General features: G+C 37.7%; 1 protein-coding gene across 1 annotated transcript; it reads left to right on the top strand.

The window, feature by feature from the left end:
- The first annotated feature begins 1,534 nt into the window (after positions 1–1,534).
- LOC147850685 (uncharacterized) lies at positions 1,535–5,991 on the top strand. Its single transcript, XM_087335943.1, has 3 exons — positions 1,535–1,654; positions 4,059–5,570; positions 5,675–5,991. The coding sequence occupies exons 2-3, from the start codon at positions 4,200–4,202 to the stop codon at positions 5,756–5,758; spliced, it is 1,455 nt and encodes a 484-aa protein (XP_087192069.1). The 5' UTR covers positions 1,535–1,654; positions 4,059–4,199; the 3' UTR covers positions 5,759–5,991.
- The last annotated feature ends 12,419 nt before the right edge of the window (positions 5,992–18,410 follow it).

The raw sequence follows: 18,410 nt of genomic DNA, 5'->3' as shown, positions 1-18,410 counted from the left end.
TAAGGGCACGTTTAAGTTGTAACATTTAATTCAGAAGTTTAATAAGTCTTTCCTTCCATCATTCCCCAAATGGCAACGCATGAGGTAGCATTTTTATGAGCAAGCACACAAAAGGAGGTAGTATGTAGATCTTATGAAACAATGGTGCATCCATCTAGAGACATGTTACTTCACTTAAATTGCAAAATGTTTGTAATGGATATGCAAGATAATGGTCATAGTTCCATTTTTTTAAGACTAGATGTACTTATGATAAAAGTTGAGATTGTATCACATTCTTGCACTTAGAGCGCTTAGTGCATGCATCATAGGATCAACACCTAAATTCTCTACGAAGAATGCTTTGTTGTTCTCTCTTTTCGCAGAAGCTCCTCTCCGTCGAGCCTCACAAGTAAGTACAAGTACAAGTATGCATACCTACCTACCTACGATCTCGCTCAGAATCCGTTGTTCTTTCCCGTTTCCGTTTCCATTTCCCTCATCCGATTGAGCTTAAATAAATCTGATTTGTACCACAACTTCCGTTTGTTATCTGCATACAAATCAGATTAAAAACTCCAGTTTCGGCTATATATAAACACCATTGATGCTTTTTGAACTTGTTTGTCATCATGCATGTTCTTCTTAGTAGCTTTACACTCGATGTAACGGGGGACTAGTTCTGCCCTTACACGTCCATCCTATGCATTTTTTGAAGTCACAGCCATGATCGACACCACACCACACCACAAAAACAATGCAATAGAGCCCAACACAGGACACCCCAACACAACACAACGCAACACACTGTGATGCGACACCAAACAACGCAATAGAGCACACCACACAACACCACACAACACCACACAACACCACACAACACCACACCACCCGACACAACACGACACCACCCAACATGACACCACCCGACACAACACGACACGACACAACACAACACAACACAACAACACGACACGACACACGACACACGACACACGACACACGACACACGACACGACACGCGACATGACACGCGACACGACACGACTTGACGCAACACAACGCGACACAATGCGACACAATGCGACACAACGCAACACAACGCAACACGCAACACAACACACACAACGCAACACGCAACGCACACAACGCAACGCACACAACGCAACCCAACACGCAACGCAATGCAACAATGCAGTAGAGCACAATACAACACAACACAACAGAATAGAGCACAATACAACACAACACAACACAACCCAACACAGCACAACATGAGACAAGGAGATGAGAAGCATAGATAGTAGGGTAGGGTGGGTCTGAGAGGGAAGGGTTAAAAATGTAGATTAGAGAAATTTTATCATTTACAAGGGTGGGCCTCAGCGGTGTTAACTTAGCATCTATATCATTTACCTCTCTCTCTCTCTCTCTCTCTCTCTCTCTTTCTTTCTTTCTCATACATATTCTCATGAATGAAAGAAACAGAGTTTGGAGGAGTTAGAAAAAAACCCAAGAAGCTCAGGAATTGCAACAGCAATTGCTATATACATAATAATTACCAGATTCCACAGAAGATCCTCCTCTGTGGATTTTTCTTTCTTTTTTCCTGTGGGTTCCATGGACTAGGGTAACTCCAAAAAATACAACAGTCTCTCTGCTTCTCTTCTTCGCCCCGGTAAGCCTTTCTCTGCTTCTCGTGTATAGCTTTCATGAAGTAACACACACACACACACACACACACACACAGAAAGAAAGATATTTTAAAGTCTAGTAGAGGCCATACTCGGCCTATGTGTATGTGAGAGAGAGAGAGAAGAGAGAGAAGAGAGAGAAGAGAGAGAGAGGTGTTTTTTCAATCGAGGGATCAATAAGAAAGCGAATCCAAAAAAAGGAAAATAGGGAGTGGAGACTCACGACGAAATTTGTTGATGTGTTCTGTTTTTGTATGTATGTATGTATCTATATTCTGAGTTTCTATGATTTTGTGGTAATGTGTTTGTTTTTGTATGTATGTATCTATATCCCGAGTTTCTATGATTTTGTGGTAATGTGTTTTGTTTTTGTATGTATGTATCTATATCCCGAGTTTCTATGATTTTGTGGTAATGTGTTTTGTTTTTGTATGTATGTATCTATATCCCGAGTTTCTATGATTTTGTGGTAATGTGTTTTGTTTTTGTATGTATGTATCTATATTCTGAGTTTCTATGATTTTGTGGTATTTTCATCCATAACTTCCTATTATTTCATGCATCTAAAGAAAGAAAGAAAGAAAGAAAGAAAGACATATTAACGTCTTCTAAGTCCAAAATTGGCCCATGAGACAATTCATTTACAACAAAAATGGGGTATTTACCCATTCTTCTAAAGGAAGTTTGATCTTCGATTTTCTTGCAAAGTGTATTATGAGTTTGTGATTTTTTTTCTCAAAAGTTCCTGATGGAAAAGAATCTCGTCTGGGTGGTAAAGATAAACCTTCCCTGAATCAACATTCATCTATTATCACAAATCATATGATGCAGAGAAACAGTAAAAATACCTGATTCCAGTTCTGTCTGCTGTTTGCTGATGGTTGTAGTCGAGGTTAATGAACCCAATATAGCACATTTAGCTCACACCGAGCGATGTTCTTTTCGGTAGAAACCGTGAAGGAAAGTTGATCTTCTGTGATTGCGCTAAATTGTATGTTTGATCTACATGGTAGGATAATACTCGATCCTTCAAAGTAATGCCTTTCCTTCACTCTACAAAAACTTCTCTAATTAATATGTAAGTAACAACTTTATTCCTAGAAAGAAAGAAAGATATATTAACGTCTTTTAAGAGGCCAAAATGGCGTTTAAGAGCAAGCAAGAGATTACATCTTAAGTGTTGTCTCGTCTTTGAGAACAACAAATAAAAATAAAAATAAAAATTACTCAGTAAATGAAAAGTAAATAAGATAAAAAGAGACGAGGGAATCTGGTTTTTGGCACATGTGAAATTCGCAAGCTAGATATATTGTAACTTTTGTCTTCGAAAGATAGCATAGGTCAATCCAGAATGGAGAGGTCTCCGAAGCAAGGGAAGCACCTGCAATGGCGGGAGATAATAGCCTTTATCTGTCGATGACAAAGGTGCTGAGGTTGTCGTCCATGGGGCCAGGGCCTACGTGCATGACAAATTGCTATTGCCCGATCTATTGTAACCCCTTTGGTATATCCTGGTCGGGAGCCCATTTGTGTATCCCTTGATCGACTTGTAGCATTAGTAGGAGTGATGGGGCTAAAGAAAGTTGTGATTTTTCTTTGTGGATGAGCTTGTGTGGCCTATTATTGTGCAAAACAGCTGTGAATGAAGCCATTATGTGGCCGATCATTGTGCAAAACACCTATGAATACACGTGTCTTTGTATACTCGGGTTGAAACCCATCTTGGGATATATATGTAAGAAGATATAGACTTTCGGATTGATCCAACTTTTCTCTCCGTGTCCACTTGACATCTACCATTATTCCTTTGTCTTTCTCTAACTCATTTCCAAGAATGGGTAGTCGATGCTTTGCCGAAACAGTTGGAGTGTGTGTCTAGATTCTACACAATACATTGATATATCCATTCTAGATACTTGTAGTCATTGTGAATACTGAAAATTGGTCTCATTTTCCTTATCTACTTGTATAGATGGGGAAAAGAGACAACTGTAGATATTGATGCCTAGGTAATTCCGAGTTTTGATGTGAAAAAGGGTGGAGTAAGATGTTGAAACTTGGTTTTTCAACCATAGTATATGCTCAGAAATGGAATCTATCTCCATCTTGGTTTAGAAGGTTTTTGATCAACTTCTGTCTCCATATTTTGCAAGATGGAAACTTGTATCTCTTGGACATGTTTGTTTTCTCAATTCCATCTTCCGAGTCGAAGTTTTGGAATTCAAGACATTCCTTTCTTCTATCTTTAGACTTCTTCGCACATCCGAAACATTACACATATCAAAATTTCGCACATCCGAAACATCGCACTCAAATGATTTGATACAGAGTTTACAAATAACAATCACCTGAAGCATTTGTTTGTTTTTCTCTGTTGAATTGATGTAGAGTGAAATCATTTCTGATAAATCTGATTGATGGTGTGAAAAAGGCTACAAAGATTCTTCTTTTGAGAAAAGAACATTGTGGGGTATAACATAAAGAAATATTGGAACAGGAGAGGTATCATATCATCGGACGAATGAAGCAATGGAAGAAATGACAGCAATAGTAGATCATGAAGCAAATGCAGGTTTGATTCAGGATGGTGGTGCGAAGCAGCAGAATGACACAATTGGCATGGTATTAGACGAAAGAATTAGGGAAGATGTACCACAACAATGTAGTGGTACTGATGGTTTGATTGTTTCAGATGGTGTTTGTGATATGGATGCTATGAAAGACATTATACCTGGAAGCATTGTTCAACGAGAATCAAAACAAGAAATACTAGAGCATGGTGTCCAGAATGATGTTCAACAACTAGAAGATGCTAATGAAAGAAAGGATGGTGATGGGCAATCAATGAATATAATGATTTCGAACAATATTGAACAACTAACAAGTGCTAATGAAAGTGAGGGTGATGATCAGAAATCTATAGATCTAATTGCTAACAACAATATTGAACAACTAGGAGATGCTAATGAAAGCAGGGGTGATGATAGGAACAATATTGAACAACCAGGCAACACTAATGAAAGTGAGAATGATGATTGGAAATCGGTAGATCGAATAATTCCGAAGAATGTCCAACCACTACATGTTAATGCAGTTGAGGTTGATGATGGGCAGTTGGTAAATCCGATTGTTCCGAATAATATTCGTCGATTAGATGATGTGAATGAAAATGAGAGTAAGACTAAAGAGGGAAAGTTTGTAGATGTAGCCATTCGGAAAGATGATGAAACATTGTTTGACACAACTGTTAACATCGACGATGACAAGCGTAGCATGCAAGAGGAGGATCTTCTGATGACTGTAATGACGATCCTCGAAGCTCGACACCTTAAAGAATCAAGACCATTACCTGTTCTTCTGCGAGGAAAAGAGATAGATCTCCTCAAACTATCTATGCAAGTGACAGCTTGTGGAGGCTATGATAGAACTGCAATATGGTCAACCATATCAAAATCCCTTGGTTTTGGTCAAGAGTGTGGTCCATTGCTAAAGCTAGTTTATGTGAAGTACCTCAAGGTGTTAGAGAATCAAAGAATTGTTGAATATCAAGGGATAAGATCGGAGAGTAATGGGAATGGAGAGAGCCCACGTGCTGTAGATCTGAGTTCTAAAGGTATTAGTATAGAATCGTCAGAGACAAAAAGAGCAACGAGTTCTGAGGAAGTTGTTGAAAAGAGTGTTATTATGGGGCAAAGTGATGTAGAAACATCAGACAGTTTGGTGGAGATGTTGGAATGGTTGAAAAGGTTGGCTTTGAACCCTGGAGACCTGAGGAAAGGTCAAGGTCCACGAACATCAAAATGGAATGAAGCTTCAGCCAAAAGGTATGAAAAGATCGCCAGGAAAGTTCGTGCCGTACTCGGGATGGACCTCATTGGTGAAAAACCGTTAAGAAATCCGGTAAATAATTCCCAAGAAGAAGCCAAATTTTAATTTCATGCATTTTTCTTTGGCAGATTAATCATATTAGTGGATTGATTAGTTTGTTTGTTATATTGGATTAGGTGGGGCGCCCAAAAAAGAGAGGACGCCGCAAGGGCGATGTACAAAAAGGTTCTGCTAAGAAAGCTCGCCTTGTTACAAGCTAGTTAGTTCATTAATATGGTTCTCAACTCAAAAATCTGTTCAAAATTGAAAATGGTCGGTGAAGTATCGATTTGATTGTTAGATAAGAGTTTTAAGCTGAATGGCAAATGATTAACTTTGAGCATATCTCACAAAGTAATTTTTACAATCTATTTCCAGAGTTTTTCTGATGCAATGTAGATACATTTGTTGGCAGAGGTAAAGTTAAAATGTTAAACAAATAGGTGAACTTGGTCATGTCTCTGACAACTAACTTTGTGGCGTCAATGCTGATTAAGACCTTTTCAATGCATTTTCAAACTTCTCTATCTGGTCCTAGTGGCATATATGCTCTTCCTTTTCTCCATGTGGTTCAGAGGACAACTAAGATTGATAATAGTATTATATGTGCTTCCTTTCTCCATGGTGTCAAGAGTACACCTGAGATTGATATTAGTGTCTTAAGTGCATTTCTTATAAAAACTGTTATTCTTCTGGGTTTATGAATGTACCATTTGATGTACACCAAATGAAAGTAAATGATATGCTCTCTTTAGCTTCAAACTATTTGCTTATCTCTATCCGTACACCAAATGAAAGTCTGAGCAGTAATTTGGTAAGCTTTGGATGTGGTAATATATATACATATACGACAATGTTGTTTAACAAGCAATTCACCAATTTGGTCTGCTACCATCTGAAAGAGGAGTTGTTTGCATGCTTTTGAAGAAATGCAAGCTTTACATAAGATATTGCATCTGATCATGAAAGTAATATAATGCAAGAGCATGTGTAGGGTTATAGTTTGTTGAAGTAAAAAAGAAAAAAAAAGGTTACTTGAAAGATGGTTTTATGTGTTGTGTTTGTATGGGTTGCATTGAATAACTTGCATTGTCTTTATGTTACGCCCTATGTGTCACACTCCAAGAGTTCACAGAGTAATATTGGTGGATATGTTATTAAAAACTAGCTGAAATTAAAAGTGATCTCTTGAAATATTTTGATGGCTGTGCTTGGATCATTGCATTGTTGGCTAGAGTATGAGAATCATACTTCATTGTATGCTTTATTTGCCACACATTATGTGTGACCAATTTGTAAGTTATTTCATTTAAGCTTGCTATTCTTCCATCAACATTTCTATATTGCCAATGGGAAGACAACTTGTCACTTTGCACGAACAACTCACAAAGCAAGCAGTGTATTCAAAACTTAAAACCTTGTATCGTGTTCTGCTTTAGTCTTGCAAATGTGAGTACCGTAATGCTTGAAGACTTAAGATGATATTTGAAGTCAGAAAATCATAAATTTGAAATTGCAAGACATCTTATTTGAAGCTTTTGTGACAGAGTCACATGTATCAGGTTAACAATGTCAAATTATTTTTCGAAAGATGTCCTTACATGAAGTGAGGCTTAGTGCATTTATTGCCATTTGATGAATAGCCATTTTAGGCAAACATTCTCAAAATCATTATAAAACTATTGTATAAATATAGGTTAAAAGCACATCTCAATTATGAAGACCATCTTGAGCATTTCCCACCACATATAAGTTTAGACTTCACCATTGGTTATACATAAGTACATTGACATATTTCCAAATCATGAGACTTCAATAAATCTTCCTCGATAAACTCCCTCGGATTGATACTAAGTTCTTGCACGCATCCCATGTTTTGGAAATGTTGTTCAACTCATCAAAAGGAAAACATATTCATACGTTAATATGAAAGTTGCCCAGGTCAAGTATCTTGAACATGTGCCTTGGTCTCTTTATGAGTCCATCCTCTTCCTCCCGGAAGCCCATGAAGTAATCTTTGACCATTAAAACAGACATATTTAGGCCATTGTTCTTTGACCATAACATCACTTGTGAGTACCCTGATCCTCTCCATCTTTAGGTTTCCACCACTTACTCTTGATGATTCAAATGTCTTCTATGTGATTCTTCCAGGTGTCATCATTTTAGATCTAGTTTATGAGGTTCACTTTGTGGGATAATAATGTTTAGACCATAATAGAGTGTAGAGAATTTGATTCAGTATACGTAAAACTTCAGGAGGATTGGAGATCCATTAGTTTGAAGAAGACAAACTTCTCTCTATGGCAAATAATGTTTTGATTAAGAGGTGACAATTGAGATCAATTCACAAGATGAGACCCTCCAACATAAAATCAAAAGATCCACAACCCATGATGACAATCCATTCACATCTAGCGAAAACATGCCTTCTCCTTGGTCTTTACTCTGAATTAAACTTGGTTTAGGTGTGGAAAAAGCTGAAGTGGCATGTTCACATGGCTATTGATGAGGAGGTTATATGAGTTTCAGAACACAATGTGACACAATGAAAGGAAGGAAAGACTAGAGTGTTTAATGATATATGCGTTTCCTTCTATTGCCTCATGAAATAGAGTCCCCTTCCCTAGGATTTCTTAATCTAATAAAATCCTATTTTCTCCTAATGAGCCAACTTTGTCACAAATATGGGCTTTTCGCGAGGTGAGGTACACAATTGATGATATTGGTGAGTAGCCCAATGCAATTGTGAGGAAAGGTATCGATAAGGCTAGACCATGAAGAGGATGTTGATCTCCAAAAGAGAAAGGACCTTTGGATAGTTGGATATGTATGCTTTGAGGTTCTCATTGGTTAGGGTTTCTAACACATTCATGTAGCCAATGTGCAAAGGAATGTGTAGAGGAATGAAGGTTCTATTTCAAAGCAATCTTGTCATTATCAGGAGCTTGACCTCGATCTTCCTTGGTTGGAAATTGTGGTTTGGACTCTAATAATCGTGCTCGATCCAGGCCATTTGTAGCCATGGTCAACCCAAGAATAGGGGGTTAGCTTTGGCTTTTGGGAAATTAAGGATGGCCATTGTAATGTGGGGTAGATAGCTATCATCATGGGGGAGAGGTTTATAGTTGAACCAACTTGACATAATCACCATGTGGAACCAAAACAAGCACTTCTCGCAAGAAGCGCGTCCCAACTTTCACTAGGTCTATTCACTGGTTAGATATACCTCGTGCTTGCTATTAATAACGACATCTAGCACATCATAGCCATTGATCACCCTCATCCGAGATAGGAGAGGTCTGAATGATAGGTTGATGAAATTCATCATTGGTTGAGGTGTTGATGTTGTGCATGGTCACAAGGTAACAAGGATGTAGGTAGCAATGGGCCCGGTTTCGGCACAAACCGAACCGAATCGTTAAGCCGTGGCTTAATGGTTTATTGGTTCAAAGATAAATAAACAGTTTGGTTTGGTTTCAAATGTTACTATTCGGTTTGGTTTTGAATTTCATGGTTTAACGATTTATTGGCATATCGATTTTAGTTTATGTGGTTCGGTTTAAAGGTTTAAAGGTTTGTAGGTTAAAAAATACTCCTAAATTTTCCCTATAGGCTTTAACTTTTCAACTTTTAATTTTAAACCCTAGTTTTAACTTATTAAATTTTATATGCATTATATGTAGGGTCTCCTTTTCATTTATGATGATCAAATATGATAAGTACGATGATCAAATTTATGATAAGTGTGATGATCAAATTTATAATAAGTATGATGACCAAATTTATGATAAGTATGATGTTCAAATTTACGATGATTTTCTCACACAAATTTATAATAAGTATGATGATCAATATCAATAAAAAAATGGTTTGGTTTGGTTTTGATTTATGATAAACCAGTTTGGTTTAACTAGCTTCACAAATGTTAAACAATTTGGTTTGATTTGTATTATAAATAAATGGTTTGGTTTGGTTTCAAGGCCAAGAAACCGAACAAGGCCCATTGCTAGGTGTAGGTGCAACAATAACCACAACATCAAAAGAAACATGATGGAGACTTGATAGTTGGTGGGGGATGACCATATGTTGTTTTGGTTAGATGGTAGGTCAATTGGTGACCTTCGACCTTTGACTGCTCATAGATTCTCAAAAGGTGTGTTCACAAACTAGACTAGGTTGAGCTTGATTCTCAACAAAGGTAGGTCAACTGGTGATGCCACCTTGATTGCATTCACATTGATGGTTGTATGAACAACATGGGGGCTAGAGCTGCATTTGTCGATAAAAAATGTTGTTATTTTTGCATTCTCTAAGACTTATCCATTTGTTGACATGGATTTAGATCCATCTCTCACCTTTTCTAAGGGGTGGTTTAGCGTGATTTTTTTCTTATTGCCTTCTTAAATTTATCTCTTTAATGTTAATGAGTTTCTTACAATTGGTATGAGAGAAAGATTAATGTTTTCTTGTGATTGTTTTTTTTTCTAATCCAAGAGCAAATGATGGAGTTCATCTTCTCAATCTAGGAGCAAGAAACTAAACTCTCTTTCACTCTTTCTTCTATTTTGATCACCTTCCATTCTTTCTTTGTAATGTTTTAGCTAAAGTTTATTTTTATCTCATGTTCATGTTGTGTTCATTCATTGTCAATGTATGAGTCGTTGACGACCATGTTTATTTGTTTATACCCATATGCGTGTGCGCCAATGTGACATTTATGTCAATGAGACGCAAAGATGGTGCTCTAGTGGCATTGATGCGAATCCCACCATGAAACGAGGGTGTTGGTGGCATCTGCCATATAAGCAAAAGGGATGGTGCTAATGTTTTAGGATGTCGTGGTCTCATGGTTCATCATGTATGTATGTATATGTATATTTGGGAATTGTGGTGGTCGTGGGGCTCCATCCAGATTTTCATACTTTCAAAATTGCTTGTCCATTATATTGCATTCAAACTTGGACTATAATTTCCTTGTGCACAATAAGGATCTTAGAAAACCTTGAAGACGAAGTTGAGATTTTACTTTGTTAGAAACATAGTTTAAGGGAGGACCATGACAACCCTTGGCGTGTATTCCTAATTAGTCACAATTCATTGGGAAACAAAAGACACCCAATGAAATATTTTAAATGACTTTAAGCAACTTACTCTTCCATGTGTATCTAAAAAAAGAAGGGCCATATTTTAGAGCAATGCCACAACCTCTAACCAAAACATCTCATACATAACCCAAGGGTTGTTATGGTATGACACCTATCGAAACAAGGCCTCCTACATCATGTAACATTAACCATTATTTTGATCTCATACATGGTGTGACACCTATTTGTATTCCTTTGTATTGACATGGTCAATCCAAAGAACATGAGATTGATCCTCAACTTGAGCATTATTAAGAATGGATACATTCATTACAGTATGACATTATGGGGTATGTTAGTCTTATTAGAGGTGAAATATGATGGACTCTGGCGACTATATATCAATTGTCGCCATTTAGATAAAGCCTTGGTGTACAATCAAATTCCAAATTTTCACAAATGATGCTTTGACATTAGTTACGTAGTTTAGGCATATGAGTAATGGGTACAAGCTCATCTTTCTCATAGAGAAAAAGTGAAATTCTAGTACATATATCCCTTATCATTTCCAACACTTTGTTCATTTCTTAGTTAACAATATGCATTAAATATACCTCTAGAACATGTGTGATAATCTCCTTTACCTAAATTACTTGATTCATTTGTGGTAGAAAATTTTCTTCTACTCAATATCAATTCATAGTTCACGAACATAACTATTTGAGATTTAGAATGCACAAGCGAATAGGGAGATACTACCTATATGGAAATCATTTTTGGGTAATTACAGATTGGATAGTCCTTGAAATATTCTATGAGGAATAGTTCCTTCTGGGTTGAAGCTCATTAAGAACTTTGATTTTCCATTAAAATGATTTGTCAATACAATCATTAATGTTTTAAGTCATATTCATGAGATGAACTTGATTAACTTCATTAACAATCCGATCATTATGATCACCTTGAGGAAAGTACCTTGATGATTTTCATTTCTTTTAAAATCTTGGGCAAGAGCCGAATCTATTATAGATGCTATCAAACAATGCATCCTGGAAGTGAACCTTCCACATTCATAACGATCTATTGAATCGTATCGAAAAGATTTGTGTCCAAGATAAAAAATAGGAGTCATTACGCTAATCAATGCCCGACAAAGGATAAAGGGAAAGCACCGGTAGTAAATATGGTTGTGGCTGAAGTACAAAAAGCCACCACTTGCAATAAAGCTAAACAATCGGAGTGGGAAGTGTAGGAGGCAGTACGAAAAGCAGCCAAGGAGTGGGTAGAAGAGGCTAACAACAACAATTTGACAACACATCATACAATTGTTATCATCTCTACTCATTTCTTTTTCACTTGATCTTACTGATTAATGTGACTAAATGTCACCATTGCCAAGCCATCAACAAATATGAGTGACGAAGATTTCCAGTTACTAATTCATTTTTGGTTAAAAATTGTGTTATGGAACACTAGAAACAACCTTGAGGATAGGCTTTTTATCAATCAACCTTAGTCTAATGTTCTTGTCGAATAAGCGTTCAAAGTAATGAGAGTATGCTTCAAGCTTATATGTACAATAACTTCATATAATGGAATTTTCTCCACATACATCGATTGGATATAATCCTTTGATGTTGATGTATAATTTTAGCCACGAACAAAAAAATGTACATTCATCGGCATTAGTTTTACATTGTATAAAATATCTCAGGGATATGGGTGAAAGCATGGGAATGGAAACACTATTATAGCTAACATGTAGCTAAAATGGCCATAACTATTTAGTTATTTGTTTAGCTAAATTTTTGTGGGCAAATCTTAAGGATCATTTATGAAAATTTCTTGATTTATTAATTAAATACATATGATTTATTATAGTGAGGGAAATATGGGAATACACTCAAAATTTTGAATTTGGGATCACACACGTAGTGGAACATGGGGAATAGTGCACTCATGTAAACTCGACTTCAATGTCACCAAAGTCCTTCCAATCTTGAGTTTTACACCCAAATTCAAATAGAATGGAGCACTAATTACAAACGTAGACAAAGCACTTGCAACAACACACAATCTCAAAAATCAACATTGTGCCATCAGACCACCAACACACAACCAATTCCTTGTTCATCAAGGTATGCATCAAATACAACTTATATACTTATATATAACATGTTTATTTCTTTTTTGTAAAGTTTTGTCTTATTATAGATTTATATGTTTATGTTTAGGGCGAAGTCGTTGGAGTCTCAAACGAGGATGTTGAGGAAATTGTAGTCCAACAGGCGAGTTTTTGTTTATTTCTGAAATCGATGCGAATAGGGTTTGACGTGATAGAATCAGGTTGTATTAATTTTTGATTAGGGTTGATTTTGAAAGGAAAAAATTTCTAATTAGAATGTTTATATCTGTAAATTTCATAGTAGGGTTGCATATAGACATTCTAACTAGAAATTTCTGATTAGGGTTGATTTTGAGCAACAAAAATTTGATTAGAGTGTCCGTCAACAAATTTCATAGTAGGGTCGCAGATAGACATTCTAACAAAAAGTTTGTGGGTATGGTAGAAATAAATATCTATTGTAAACAAACATTCTAACCAAATAACATGCATATCTGATTTTGGCAGAATTAGAATCTATGTTTGATTTTGGTAGAATTAGAATCTATGCATATTTGGGTCATTTATGATTTTAGTAGGCTTAAATATCTGTTTAGAATTAGATTCTAAATATCGATTCTAGAATGATTCTAAATTATTAGGGTTGAATTTTGGTTGTGGGAAGATGTGATTGAGTTACACATGTACCAGTAGAGGTAACATGTGTTGCTTTTTGAATTCAGGTGGCTCGTTCCTCCCTATCCTAGGGTGTTGAACTTTGCAAAGTTTTGCGAGACAAAGGAGGATTTCAACTAGATAAATGGCTTGTCACTAGAGGGTATTGACGGGCTATAGTGCTAACAGGTAAATTGATTAGTCTATAAAGTAACCAAGGTGAAAGGCAAGGTAAAGCTGAAGCATGTACGACCGGAGTTGTATGAGGACTACATGAGGCTTCACCAAAAAGTACATCAAGAGATCTCGGTCAACAACGAATTGTTAGTTGCATTCGCCTACAAGTATTGCCAAACAACGAAGGAAGCAACTAACCCTGAATTGTACATGGTAGCATGGGCTCTTGCAGGTGAGGCATCGATAGAACGATGTCGCAAGATGGGGAACCTGCAACAAAAGATGGCGCGATTGTGGAGCATGGTAGTTGATGATGCGACTGCAGACTCTCAACAAATCCACAAGGAGACACCACACAGAAACAACATGAAAGCAAATGTCAATGATAAAGGTGAGACATTGATTAGTGATATGCTGAAAAATGTTCATGAAGCCTGTGAGACATTGGAAGCAACAAAGTCTGCCTTAGAGAAAGCAACATTGACTACTGCCATGAAAGCAAGGTCATGTTGGCAATGACAACAATTAGGAACAATACTAAGGTTGCCCAACGTGAGCTCGAAAAGGAGGGGCCGCTGGATCCTGAGCGGAAAATATAGCTAGAGATGGAGATCCAGGTTCTTACAATGAACCTGGATCTCCTAGGGGTCAAACATGTCGCTAGAAACAATGTTCCAAACCTCCAAGTAAGTAAATGTAATTAATCATTGTTGTTCATTCTTGAGATTTCTTTGAATGATATAGCAGTAAAATTTTCGACACATTCTAGGAACAATACAAAAATCAAGAACGGTTGGTTAGTTGCCTTAAAAAGCAACTACAATTTGTGGAGGGGATGGTAAGGCGTAGACAAGAAAACGACCTCAACATTCTTGCTCTTGCTCCCTTTCCAAAGGTAGCAGTTGGAGACAAGAGTACATAATTTGAGTGTTCAAGCAACATGCATCACTTGCGGCTTTGCCATTAAGGACAAAACACCTACTATGCTGGTACACCTCATACACATCATATCGCATGTTTTGCATATGCTTGTGACACTACTGCAGTGTGTTTGGGGGATTGCAATATAACTCTCCTTGATGAGAGTTTTCTATTTGGCTCCCTACATTGCTGAAGTGTAATAGTTAATAGTTGTTGCTAATTTGCTAAGGCCTAAGGAGAGTAGTAGCTAATAAGCTAAGATTGGGAAAAGTAACAGCTAAAAAGCTAACGACTGGAAACTGTAGTAGGTAGATAGCTAAAGACTTGTAGCTAATTAACTATGCCTTGCAAGTGATAGCTACTTAGCTAACACTTAGCTAATTAGTGGTAGCTAATTAGCTAACACTAGGAAGAGTAGAAGTTAAATAGCTAAGGCAGTGGAAAGTGTGGTGGCTAATTAGCTTTAGTTGTAGCTAAATAGCTAAAGAGTGAGAGCTAATTAGTTAAAGATGTACAAGAGTAGTAGCTAATTAGCTAAAGATGTACAAGAGTAGTAGCTAATTAGCTAAAGATATACAAGAATAGTAGCTAATTAGCTATATATGTAAAAAAAGTAGCTAATTAGTTATAGATGTACAAGAGTAGTAGCTAAATAGCTATAGCTTTTCCGTTACCAAGCACTAATTAACTGATACATGTTGTTGTAGAACCTCGGGGATAACTCACGTGGATGATGTGTCCAGTCGAGATGACACTGCAATGGACGATGAGCTATTTGGCAATGTGATTGAGAGTAAGAGTCCTGCCCAGTCATCTCCTTCAGATGAGCTTCAACCTATTCTGATGGAAGATTGTAGTGAATTGGGCAAGTCTATGAAAAAAAAAGAAATAGGCAACCCAACGTGTAAATCTGAGGTGCATAATAACGATGTTTTTGAACACTTGATGCAACAATTCTTCGAGTCCTAGAACCTTGAATCAACCCTACCAAACCCAAAACATGATGATGTTGCAACAAGTCCCAGTCTTCGTGAACAGGTAGCACAAGAAGCTGCTAACGCGGTGTCGTGAAGTTTCACGCACGTGTGTTACTTGGGCGCGACCACGGGGGTCTTGGACTAGGGAGTACGAAGGGATAGATAAGAACTAAGGTTTTCTTGACGACAAGACTACTTCTTGAGCAACGGCTCGTTGCCCCTTTTGTGGGGCCGGTGGTTTTCGTTGATCACGACTCGTCGAGTTTTCGAGATCACCGCACGAGCCAAGTGATCAAACGGGTACAAGCAAAGACGAGCACGCAAGATGAACGAACAAGGGGAGGAAGAACACACATTCACGAATGCTCGTACATCTTTATGAGGAGGCGAGGTGCATGGGCACCCTTGAACGATCCCTCGTCACAAGACGCCAAAACTACAAGGAAAGGGACGAGAATACAAACACGAATGCTTGTATGTCTTTATGAGGAGGAGAGGTGCATGGGCATGCCCAAGCGCTCCCTCGTCACAAGACGACTGAACGTACAAGGAATACACAAACTCACACACGAGTGCCCATACGTCCTTATGAGTGAGGAGGAGAGGTGCATGGGCATGCCCGAAACGCTCCCTTGTCACAAGACGACCGGACGTACAAGGAAGACACAAAACACATGCACAAATGCTCGTACGCTTTTATGAGGAGGAGAGATGCATGGGCATGCCCGAAACGCTCCCTCGTCACAAGACGGCCAAATGTACAAGGGGACGAGAATAAAGCAAGGCAATATGGGCAACCATCTAGAAAAAGGATGATGAAGGGGGTTCGATTAGGGACAAGACCAGTTACTTGGTCAAGGGGTGAGGGAGACAATGATTAGTGGAATAGATATGCAACTATTAGTGAAAGCGAAAATTAATGTATAAGTGATGTATGGACACGTAAACCCATTATTTGTTATTGCTTGATCCCCATCATGTAATGGAACTCTACGATGAATATTGAGATAACAATATGTTTTTGTTGCGGAATAATTTATGTTCATAATGTTGTTTTGTAAGACTGTTGGCTACTTTGTGAGTGCGAATGTGTTGGTTTTTTCTAATGTTGCAGAGACTAAAGGGTATGAATCTCTGGTAGCAAAGGCCGATGGTAGTGTGGAAACTGATGATGTTACTGTGTCATCTTGATAGTAGATGTAGCAACTGACGCAAATGATCTAGTCAAGCATGTTGCAGAGATGATCTACTTTTGTAGGTAGATGGAACAACCAATACAATTGGGCTCATCTCGACCACAGAAGTATCTACGATCACAGAGGTGATGCCGGGATGACAAATAGAAAGCAAGCAAAGGGCCTCGACTGTGCAAGAGCCAAAAGGGTGAAGCCACACCCAAAGACACAACTGACCAAGGGTGTGAAGAGGAAAAGGACACCAATTTTTCTGATAGAACTTGAGTTGATTGAAATTGATTGAGTGCTACCAAGGGTTGGTATAATGGATGCTTAGTTGTAGGAATGGAAACCACAACCGTTAGAAGAAGAAAAAAGAGCTTTGATTTTGGAACCTTATAAAGTCCTCATGAGTGTGTGATTCATGACAACAAGGAGGGATGAGAATCAATTTCTGTCATGGGCTATGCAATGGTTTGATTTGTTTATTTGGAGTGATAAACCACGTAATGAAGTCTGGAAGTGTGTGGAGAGAATATTCCCAAGGTGGAAACACCAGTTTAAGGGTCAATGGACAAGGGACAACTATGAGTAGAAGGATATTGTAAGGTTCAAGCAACTTTCTAATTTTTGGACATTGTGGCTAGAATATAATGCCGATAATACCTTAATTGTGGATAGAGAACATTACCGACATTTCCTCAACCTTCACGGATGTTGTCTCATTGTGCCCGATGAGATGCCAAACAACTACTTGGTGGAAACTCTTAGCAACCAACTTCACGCATGGTTGTGAACTCCATACTGAGCTTGGTATATAGAGCACATATGTAGAGAAGTTCCACTGACAGCCAAGAGCTTAATAGTTAATTGGAAATTCGTAGACCTTGCCAATGGTGTATTATAACAATGTAATTTAGTGACATTCACATCATAGATAAAATCAATCCCTTATTTTGAGGTTGTTTTCACATGTTCAAATTTGTAGGCCATATTGTATGTTCTCTGAATTTGTACAGGATTTACTTGAGAGTAATAAAACTGAAAGCTGTTTATTGTAGATAGTAAAACTGAAAGTTGTTTATTATAGACAATAAAATTGAATTTTGTTTACATCAGTGCATGAGAATGTTGCAAATTGAATAAAAAGAATACTGCATAAATAAACACAATTCCAACTTTTGTTAGTGTAAAGTCATACACAATGATTACCATCGACACAATTATTCTACTGAGAATTCAGTACGATTCGTAACAATGTAACGAATTCAGATTGCAATACAATTCAATACTCAGGTTCAAAGTGTTCAAACTTCACATCATGACAAACATTGTGTCCTTATGCGTCGACGGAGAGTCTATGCCTGCTGGTCGGATCAATGTCGGAAGTAGTGTTGGTGCTGGCTTCGAATTTTCCATATTGAAGCACCTCAACACCTTTAAGATGTAGTTAGACTAGGACAACCATATATTCTTTCTCTTCCAGTTTCGCTCAATTCTCATGCCCATTATGTGTCGGGCTTGTCCAAGTTCCTTCATTGCAAATTTCTCATAAAGGCTCCACTTTCGCTTTTCGATTTTGGTTTGATTACTCCATGAAATCAACATGCCGTCGAAGTATAAGATCAGATAGATCTAGAACTTACATGGGTCGGACTCAGACTGGCGGTAACCAAGCTGCCTGATGTAGGAGTCAAACTTATGGTACCACATCCTCAGTGCTTGTTTTAAGTCGTAAAGGCTTTCCTTTAGTCAAC

The sequence above is a fragment of the Azolla caroliniana genome, unplaced genomic scaffold, assembly GCF_043228905.1.
Source record: "Azolla caroliniana isolate FFs.n. ecotype wild unplaced genomic scaffold, voAzoCaro1.0.p SCAF_20, whole genome shotgun sequence".
Taxonomy (NCBI): Eukaryota; Viridiplantae; Streptophyta; class Polypodiopsida; order Salviniales; family Salviniaceae; genus Azolla; species Azolla caroliniana.
This window is presented reverse-complemented; position numbering and strand designations above follow the sequence as displayed.